At 43.8% G+C, this 11094-nt stretch overlaps 1 protein-coding gene across 1 annotated transcript; it reads right to left on the reverse strand.

The window, feature by feature from the left end:
• Positions 1 to 2373: 2373 nt before the first annotated feature.
• On the reverse strand, positions 2374 to 4325 carry LOC126522751 (very long chain fatty acid elongase AAEL008004-like). The gene has a single exon (XM_050171540.3). The coding sequence runs from the start codon at positions 3241 to 3243 to the stop codon at positions 2374 to 2376; it is 870 nt and encodes a 289-aa protein (XP_050027497.1). The 5' UTR covers positions 3244 to 4325.
• Between the last annotated feature and the right edge of the window lie 6769 nt (positions 4326 to 11094).

Below are 11094 nucleotides of genomic sequence, written 5' to 3' on the forward strand. Positions count from 1 at the left end.
TTCTTGCAGGAGCCTTGTACACAACGTAACAAATTCACGTAAAATATAAATTGACATATCGAATTTGTCCGCTTTGAATAACCTAATGGACGCCCTTTACAGAACCTCGATATATGGGCTTGATGCAGAGCTATTAATTTATAAACTTCGTGCATCTATATTTCTCGAACTTGCGAATTCTTTAAAATTCCCTAAATCGAAATTCCGCTTCCAAATGTCACTAGAATTTAAATTTTTATCTCAAATACGACAAATTTCATTAACATCGATCCAGGGGTTATCTAAAAAAAAAGCGTTTTTGCGTTTCAAATGTATTTGAATAGGCCGCATCGGAGTTGGGCCGGAGCTAAAGCGTCCTCTTAATGTGCACCGAAATAACGGTGGACTGGCATTTTCCTTCTTTTTTTTTTTTTTTGCTGACTCTCATCAAAATGCGGTCACTTCTAAAAGGGACCAAACACAACACGTCGGGCTTAGCAATACAGCCATATATTTCAAAAAACGTTTTTTTCTTAGCAAGAGCAGGCTCATTTTCGCAATGTTTTTTACCATTTAACTGCTGCTAAGCATAACCACACGTAGCGGAATTCATCGCTACCTAACGGCGATGGAAATATGTTCGTATAGGTGTAAATACCCTGACCCAAGAAGGCTAAACTGAAGCTTCGACCCAAGCGATTTCCTCATACAGTGTGTGTGTGTGTGTATGTGTGTGTGTGTGTGTGTGTGCGTGTGCGTGCGTGTGTGTGCGTGTGCGTGCGTGTGTGCGTGTGCGTGCGTGCGCGCGTGTGTGTGTGTGTGTTGCGAGGTGAGGGGGGAGTAGGGGGCAGCCTAGAGCGCGCACCAGCTCAGGCCCCTCTATAATATTCGCCCCTCTATAATATTCGTATATTCGGGCCCCTTACAAACATCTCCTAGACAAGTTGTTTAGGAAGTGCTGCCCCCACCAGGGATCCGCCGGAAACCTTAGTCATACAATAGAAGTTGTAAATTAAGCATCCTTTCAGGGAGCGTTCCCCTACACGAATTCCTAAAAAAAAGATTTAATAGCAGACGAAATAGGCAAGACTTTATTCAAACATCACAGAATGTTTATGAGCGCGGACGAAAAGTCTTCAATAGGCTTGGCTGGGTCCTTGCCCCTATAAATGGCACACGGCGAGAAGAGCGCAGTCTAACTAAACAGGTTGCAGATTTGTGCACGTATGTCAGTAAACATAGAAAATATTTATTATTGTCTGGCACAACACTTAAGACAAGCATATAGAGAATATATAGGCAATGACAAATATCAGTTAAACGGAATATATAAAGAACAAGCTTACTAATGATGTTAGAATCCAGAAGTTGGTGTGGACTTTACGGAAAACTCGCTTCAGTTTCACAATTACTATGAGCCCACTGTAACTAAAAGCTTAAAATTAATTATTTTTCTTTAACATTAGCGACCAATTGGAAGGCAACAACCATAAACTCATGGTCGCTACCACTGTCTCCGAAGGAGCCATCCTTTTATTTCAAAGCAACTATCTTTAAATATGGGTAAAATCTTCGTAGAAATCTCTGTATATTACTGGTGAGCGTCTTCCTGGATCCAATAGTTCGTCACAAAGGCACTTAATGCACAGACGTAAGAAAAACGACGCCTTTATTTCCAACATTTCGGCCGGGGTCTGACCTTGATCAGGGAATACATGTGACAGTAATGCGTGTTCCTTAAATACGTACAAGGTGTAGCAATATACTAGAAAATAGACACCTACACCAACAACAGTTCTTCTGTAAGGTGCTTTCATGTATGACAGATCAGTAATGTTAAACGTGGTAAAGAACAGAAAAGTGCACCACAGGATCGTTATGTCACAACAGGTTCGTAACTAAGAGGTAACAAATGTAACAAAGCAAAAAAATGGCGAACAAGAAATACAACCAATGAAGTGTAACCAAAAGGTGAGTACACAGGCTTCACAATATCTGACCAAATCGTCTATTAAATCAGGTCGATCTCTGTAGCTGTTTAATTAGAAATGAGGTAACTTCGCAAGCAGTTGGAAATGAAATCCCTAGCTGTCCTCTGCAGGTGGCCTAGCCATAGCCTAAAAACAATTAGTCTATTAAATGATGACAGTGCTCCTTCTTCGTGAATTTACGCGTCTTTATCTACAGGTTTCCGATGGACACAGTCTACGGAAATGTGCGTGCGTGCGCACACTTTGGACAATATGTAGCTTACAGTCTTTATTCGTGACGTCTAAGGGATTTCATAAAGACCGGTGAAAAAAAAAAGTAACAGAAAAATGCCATCTGTTCAGCTGAAGAGCTCGGCGCATGGGCTTTGCGCAAAGAAACGACAAGTGGCATGATGTCGCCAACCTACGCGCATTTATTCTTCCCGTTTGGAACGAAGTAGCCGTTTCTCCTTTCCTCGCTTTCACTTCCTTGCAAAACCAATTGAACGGGTTTGGCGACGTACGTCTTGACGTAGAAGTTTACGAAGAGGCAGAGAATGAGGAACGTCTGCACGTTACCCATCACGATCAAGTGCCTCGGGAAGCCGCAGTCGACGAAGAGCGGTATGGACATGTGTATCATGATAACAACGAACTGCACAATCTGCAATGTGGTCAGGTACTTCTTCCACCACAGGTACTTGCGCACTGAGGGACCGAAGGTCGTCAGGAAGTAGTACGAGTACATGATGATGTGGACGAACACGTTCAGGCACATGCCCAGGGTCGGCTGGCCTTCGGGCGCGAACAGCGCGAAGAACCACGCGTTGGCGACCACGATCGTGTGGTGCAACACGTGCAGAAGCGACACGTGGGCGAACTTCTTGCGCAGCACGAAGAACACGGTGTCCAGGAGGTCGCAGTAGCGCACCGCGATGTAGATCCAGCCCGTGCGGTAGTACTCGCGCATCTCGTCGGTCATGTGACCCGTGATGCCCTGGCACCAGAGGTTGTAGTGGCCGCCCGGAAGGTAGGTGAACTTCAGCACCAGGTAGAGGAAGCGGATGCCCACGGATATCATGAGTAAGTTGTAGAAGCGCACGATGCTGATGATGCGGAAGGGCTCCCGGTTCTTCATCCAGCGAGGGCCGGCCACCTTGACGAAATACAGGTAAGACAGCAGCAGCGTGAACACAAAGAGGGGGTTCGTCACCACCGGGTAGTCACGTGTTCGGGGATCGCCCAACTGGCGAAGCTGATGGGACAGCATGATTGGATTCAGGCTGAACTTCATAGCTCTTCGATGCAACCCTTGAGTGCCCTGTCAGTGCAGCTGTGCTGTGAAATAAAGAAGGCCGTGCGAATATAACTATGATCGAAAGAACAGAGAACCCGATGCTCAGTACAGTGTTTGTTTCATCGCTAGGTCCCAATTGCACTTCAAGTTTCAAACCAACGCCAACTGCTCACACGTAAGTTTGGAAACAGCGTCATTAGCGATACCCCGAGGAACTTTTCTTTAGAAAGGTAGGCTTGTGCTGGTGCCTTGTCATCTTTATTCTGTCTTGAGCGCTCCTTCCGTTTTTATGGATGCCGTATGACCCGATCGACATGAGGAAGATATTTTCACAAGTTTTCCTCACTGACAGGAAATTAGGAGTGTCGGGGTCAGCAGTCAGTGAATAGACCCGGCGAAGATATACCAAGGCACTTAAGGACTTAAATTTGTACTGAAGCTTGCTGGAGCGGCCTGCCACGAGAGCTTGGCACGTCAGTGAAATATGAAGTTCGGGTGGAGGCCACCTCGTAAAAAAAAAAAAAAAAAAAAAAGAAGGAGCCTTATTGATATTATTTGCGGTGTTAATTTACAGGTATATTTAAACGATTGTAATACAATTCGCAAGTGGAGGTCGGTAAACTGAGGAATTTATAAATGAGAAACAAATGATTTCAGCTGTCTGGTGCATCATGACAAATACAGTAATGAAAAAAAAGGGGGGGAGGGGAGGGGACGGCGCTTACACAGGTGGACATAGCGTTGAATTTGTTGATCGAGAGAATTGTGGAACAACACCGTACATTGTTTTAAATGGATGGAGACATGGCGCGAATGCGTAAGCAATATATATTGCTTTCACTAAATCGAGACAGAAAATTCGCATTTAGGCTGTCTAAAAGTGACGGGTTCATACCTATTGAATAACACTTGTTGAAAGGTTATCTGCCCCATGCCTTAGCTCTGGAACTGGTCCCCATCTCGGCTCCTCCTGCAGCAAATTGATTCGGAAGAGCCTCTGCTTCCTTCGTACTGTCGCCTGCTATATTTACTTGGTGCGGGCTGAGGCTTTTATATTCATTAATTTACATGCCTGAAAAAAAAAAGTGTCTCCTTTGAGACACTACTAGGTGCTTTTATTCCTTACCTATTCGAAATAAACGAATACGCAAGCATATGGAATCGTGAATTCTCGAATTCACCACAAAAGAATATTCAATCCGTATTTGAAATTTAGAATATTCGCACGATTGTATAGGGATTGAGTGGGATTGGCTGACGCTATAAAAATAAGCGATTGCTATTAAAAGGAAGCTTTAGCTCGGGCCGAACACTGATGCCGCCTATTCAAATACATGTAAAACGCAGAAACGCTTTTCTGAGATAACCACAGGGCTGATTCTAATGAAATGTGTTGCATTTGATAGAAAATGTTCAATTATAGTGACTGTTGCAAGCGGAATTTTCATTTATAGTCCGAATATTTTAAAAGGAACATTGAAAAATTGCTAAGTTTGAAAAAAAAATGGTAGCACGAAGTTTTTCAGTTTCGTAGCTCTGCACTAAGAACAGATATCGCAGTTCTGTAAACTGCATCCGTTAGAGTAACCAAAGCGCACAAACTTGATTTATCAATTTATATCTTACGTGAATTTGTTACATTGCTTGCAAGGGTGTCGCAAAAATCATACTCGCATATTAGTGGTCTATTTAAGAGCCAGGTAAATGTATAGATTTGGTCCGCTTTAGATGTACTATTAAATACAATTTACAAAATCGTGATACAGTTTTTCATTGCGGAGTTACAGAGTTGTAAACTTCATAGTTTCGTTTTCTTAAAACTTGTGATTTGCAACAACGCTGATAAAAAATTGACGTCCTAAATAAATCATTCGTTACAACAGTCGCTAGATTCTAACTTTTTCTTTTCAATGCAACAAACAATCAAATTTGGTGCAGTGGTTGTGAGAAAAACGATTTCTCCTTTCCAATGTATCTAGATAGGAGCCCCCACTGCTCATTTGAATTGCACTGGTTCTCTCTTCCGGATCCCGTACCCAAGATTGTAACTATACTATACGACTGCAACAAGCATTTTTAAACTTCGAATATTGAATTCGCAAATCGAATGCCAAAATCAATTCTATTCTTTTTCAGAACTTTGAATATTCGCAGGCTCCTGCGATTACGTTCATACATTCACATCCACGACCGCTTCGTATTTTCGAGAAGGCTGCAGACTGTCGGCCCCCTCACCAACGTAGGAAAATTATTTTGCTGTCTCAATTCAAATCAACCAGAGCTCGTCACACGGACACCCACTCATGATGTCTTACGTCGATCTCGCAATCATTTAGCGTAAAACAACGTAAGCGTAAGCCTGTTAACCAACGTGAGCGTACTCACCTCCGGACAAGGAGTGCCGCGCCGTCACGCTTCGCATCCGATTCTGCACACATGCAACACCCAATCAGCGGCATGGAGTTGGTAGAATCCTCTCACGCGGCTTATTAGGAGTCAGAAGCCGATTATAGCGCACCCTTACGTCACAATGGAGCGTAATGACCCTTATTCGTTGCCTCCAAAGGCTGGTTTTTTATTCGCCCACTAGTACACTTATTTTTTGTTGTTTTATCATCTTATACTTGACGTTGAACACCGACATTATTCGCCGGGCTATAACATGCCTTTCGTGACTCTAGCTCCTGACTGTTTACCGGCTATGCCGACGGGTGCCTCATTGTAGTGCCTTATGCTGATGTGCGTTGACTCCACTCCTCCCTTTCCCATTTTTTATTCTCTTACCTGGTCGGCTTGATTACGGTTATATTCGAGCCGGGAAATGAGCGCTCGCCTCCATGGCCGAGCGCTTCCGTAAATAACGACATTGTTTCCAGCTCTCAAGTGCCGTTGGCCCTGACCGCTTTCCTCAGGCGCCGAGACCTGACAAACGACACGGAGGCGAAGTAGGAAAGGGAATACGATGCTTATGTTTGAATGCAGAGGGATAGTTGGCTTACCAAACGTGAATTTAGTTTGTCGCTTTCGACTGAGTGGCTTGGAAAGTTATTTTCAGTGGCTATTCGCTGTTCTTACGGCTCCATCGAGCTTCTGGTGCCGAATTCGTAAGTGGTGTTCCCCCTCTGAACCAACCGCCTTCGCTAATGGTATTGATTTATTTGATGATATTGAAAATGCAAGCAACGTCTGTCGACTGCTTTTCCACAACATCTGACTGTGTCAAGAATATACTGAAATGAGACGCGGTAATGAGCAAGCAAAACGCATACGCACAGTGGAAAGCACTCGTAGCGTGAACGCGCTTGAGTAGATTAGCATTGTAGTAGGAGCGACGATGCACTTGAAACATCTTGTACAGAGATCCTCAGGCAACAAGGAAGGAATTGCACAAAACACAATGTAGTATGCAATGTCAAGTATCCATCACCAACGTAAGGGAAACATCAAGCACTAGCACAGTGAATACAGAAATGGTTAACAAATAAAAGTTAGACATGCTGGGGTAAGTATGTGTAAATGAATAAATGAACAATAAATGAGAACATGAATGCAGGAAAACAAAATTAAAGCGGCCGTCAATAACCAGATGCCACGCCGCTGTGCTTTAAGAAACTTATTAAGGCTTTCAGAGCTGCTGCTCGCGCTTGTGGATCATTACGCGATCCGAACACTTTTTCAACAGCAAAATTGCGATTATCAAGGCCATTCAGCGTTATTGTCAAACAGACATTTGTATTTCATAAGGAGGGCAGTTGTAAAAAAAAAAAAAAGGGAATCAAGAGAGAGAGAAGTTTAATGATATGAAATGCTGAGAGGTCGGCCTGAGGTATATTCCTCTAGCCAGCTACTCGGCATTGGGGGAAGGGGAAGAGGGAAAGAAAGAGGGAAGAGGTGCATGATGGGTGACGATGACGATAGAAGGAAGATGTAGAACATATCGCAAGCAATTTGGCATGCTCAAAGTCTGCAATCCAAGCCCGTTGTTTTTAAAAAGTTCAGTAATGCCTGAATGGCCTTGAAACTCGATTGAGGATCTGGCCAAAAAGGGAATCAAGCTCAGCGCTGTCCTAAATATAGGTGCCCACATCTGCAGCAAGGCAGTGTTAAATGACGTATCCGACAAAGAAATCAGCCTGTGTAGGAAACTTCCAGTCAAAGTCGGCATAGTAAATATGTACGGTATTACGTGTAATGTTTCTGCATTTGTTTTGTTTTTAGCTGGTATTCTGGGAGCGCGGGTTCTTCGGCAGACAAACCTCCCATACTGTCGCAGTCAATAAACATCAAGATCACGATAGATTAGCTTGAGTATATAATCTTATGAATAGTTCTAGAGTAAGAACCAGTTTTGTGAATATGTGCATCAATTTTCTGGTCCCAAAAATGTTGAATCCTCCTCATAGTTTCTTTCGCAAGATGAATTTACAGAATGCGCTAGGCCGGTGCACACAATTTCATTTTTCATTTTATTACCTTAAAGACCCCATTCGGGGTATTACATAAGGGGTGGTTAACATGTGAACATAGGAAAAGGCAGGTGTTACATTGAAATACAAGTTTCAACAGTTTCTAGAAATTGTGAATGACATGTGATGGCAGCGACATTAATGGGTAGGTCGTTCCAGTCCTTGGCAGCTCGAGGAAAAAATGATGATTGAAAAGTGACAGTTCGTGTTCGAGGACGAGAAACTTGGAGTTGATGGCTGGTGCGCTGTGACATGCGTGAAGATGATGGCGTGACGTAAGGCGGGCGGCTTAGTGAGCTGTAAAAAAATTTGTGATAAAGAGAGAGCGTGGCGATGCGACGACGAAAAGCAAGAGATGCCAAGCTAGATTGTGCCTTTAAGTGTGAAACGCTGGTGTTATATGAATATGAAGAATGGATGAATCTAGTCGCACGATTCTGAACCGACTCGAGTGCATTGATGATATATGTTTGATGAGGGTTCCAGATGGCGGCGGCATATTCCAGTTGTGGCCTGACAAATGATTTGTATGCGAGTAGTTTGACGTGCTGTGGAGCATGACGAAGATAACGCCTCATGAACCCAAGGGACTTGTTTGCTGACGAGATTACGTTAGTAGCATGCGCATTCCAGGAAAGGTCGTGGGACAGGGTTACGCCTAAGTACTTATAGGTTAGAACTGATTTTAGTGGGACGTTTGCATTTGTGTAAGTAGACAGATAAGGATTACGACGGCGGGAAATTGAAATAAATTTGCACTTGTTAGGGTTCAAGGCCATTTGCTAACGGTTGCACCAGTCCTGCACGTTATTAAGGTCATTCTGGAGAGATGCTTGGTCAGCGATGTTAGTCACAGTGCGATAAATCACACAGTCGTCAGCGAACATACGAATAGGATAAGATACATGCAGCGGAAGATCGTTAATGTATATTAGGAAAAGAAGCGGTCCTAAGACTGAGCCTTGAGGGACACCTGAAGTGACAGGGAGGGGTTCTGAGGAGACGTTATTGACAAAGACGAACTGGGAACGATTAGTAAGGAATTCTTTTATCCATTGTACTACAAGAGGATCCAAGTTCAATCTAGATAATTTTATTAGCAAGCGGTTATGAGGCACTGTGTCAAAAGCTTTAGAGTAGTCTAGAAAGATTGCATCGGTTTGAACGTTGTTATCAAGATTAACGTGGAGATCATTAAGGAAGATAGCTAGTTGTGTTTCACATGAAAGCCCTTTACGAAAACCATGTTGTGAAGGATGAAAGAAGTTTTCCGAGTCTAAAAAGCTCATGATATGCGAGTATATGACATGTTCCATGATTTTGCAAGGAACACTAGTTAATGAAATGGGGCGGTAGTTTAAGGGGGAGTCTTTGTACGCTTATATCATACGCTTGGTATCATACGCTTGGTTCCTCTCGGAAACAAGAAAGCGTATCCTAGAAGCTATTATTAACTTGACTCCTTGGTGTTGCAGTTAACCATATAGTAGCGAGTTTCCGTTTTTCCTCAACGTTTCTTTAGCTTTCCTACATAGTGATTTTTCCTACTGGGACTACATGCAGTCTTCCTAACGGCAGTCATTAAGAAGCCTATTCATTTCAGTCTATATGTGGTTTGGGAGCTTGGAAATGATTGTGTTTGAATGCTACATTAAGTGGACAAAAAGTATTAGCCTCCAAGTCCACTTACAGGCTTCACAGAAAGACGTTTACAGACTTCGCATACAGCGTCTGGCTAAAGTTAATATCGTAAGGCGCGTGCTCCACTGCGGTAGAAAGCGCACTGATTGATCCGCATTTACTTTATTTTCCAACTTGCGCACTAATACTGTTGCATGTATTTCGTTCGGATCTACACGTATGGCGAGATTAGGAATACCCCCGCCGTGGTGGTTTACTGGCATGGCTTCCGAGATAGCGCGTGCTGGCAGGTTTACCCCGCTGACGCGCCCAATCTCGTAGGCCGTGTTAGTGGCTAAGGCTTTGCGCTGTTAAGCACGAGGCCGAGGGATCAAATCCCGGCCGCGGCGGCCATGTTTAGATGGCGTTGAAATGAAGAACCGCCCCGCGTATCGGGTATTGGGTGCACGTTAAAAAACCCGAGGTGGTCAAAATTATAACCCGGAATCCCCCACTACGGCATGTGCTTCATAATAAGAAAGTGATTGCGGCATGTAAAACCGGAGAATCGAATTAATTTTAAATTACCAATAGAATATTCCGCGAATACGTATCTGGCGCTCGATATGTTTTTCCACTTGTTTTCGAGTACTGTGATAGCCGGGGCATCCACCATGTTTAGAAGATTTTATGTATAGAAATAAATGTATATGTGTATTTGTATATAAACGACGAAAGAGCTTGCCAGCTGCAGAAGAATTTTCCTTCGTTAAGCACGTGTCAGGGCTTCTCTGAGAGAAGCGATTGTACGCGTGCCCTGTTCGAGTGCACGTGCGGAATGGGAACTTACCGGAAATGACAGCTAAGCGAGTTCGTGTAAATCGGTGGGTTCAAAACAGCGCGAAAACTGGGACATGGACAGAGACAAGGACTGAAGGACGCAAGAAGTACGGACTGTTCAGACCTCTCTTGTGTCGCTGTCTTAACGTTTGTGTTCTTTCCCCGCGAAGTTTTGAACATTAGTTGGCCTCACCGCACACGGGGAAACGTTAATGCTTTAATAATCCCCGGAATACTAAGGGGAACAATGGCACCAAACATGGCAAAGTGAAGCAGATAAAGTGATGCTGCCAGAAAACTTACACTCAAACTCCAGCAACCTGCGAAGCGCAGATTGCCATAATTTAAGGATGAGAAACACAAGAGCCTGATTACAACACTTAAGCAAGCTACAGTGGCAAAGGAGCAGGAGTTCGTGGCATATACCGAACGAAGTAACTTGTTTGTTTGCATGTTTTGCAGATGACTATTTTTTTTAAGCGAGAAGAGGGAAATATTTAACTTGAGAAAATGCAATTGCGTCTAGCCGCCTGAGATAAATGCCTTCTAGCTTGCTACTCTCTTCAGAAGGAAGGCGAATAGGAGAATAAAAGTCATGGCGAACCAACCTTGGGTTGATCCCTTTGTCAGCGGCAGTTTGTGTATTATGACAAGAGATGCACTGAAGATTTCAGTGACGAATGTGCCACTCAGCCACCATCGTGGACCTCTATGATAAAGCGTTACGCTTGGCCAACATTAAAACGTGTTAAATCCCAAGACACGACGCGCTCGACTTTGCGGAAGCTCCCCACAGTGCTACACTGTACGACGAAGGACGCGCAAAGAATTTCTTGTTGCAACTAAACAATGGCTCGTGCCCACTACGGGTGATTGGCCAAGGAGCAGCCTGTTTTACAAGCGCTCTTATTACGATTGCATC

This window comes from Dermacentor andersoni, chromosome 6 (assembly GCF_023375885.2).
Source record: "Dermacentor andersoni chromosome 6, qqDerAnde1_hic_scaffold, whole genome shotgun sequence".
Taxonomy (NCBI): Eukaryota; Metazoa; Arthropoda; class Arachnida; order Ixodida; family Ixodidae; genus Dermacentor; species Dermacentor andersoni.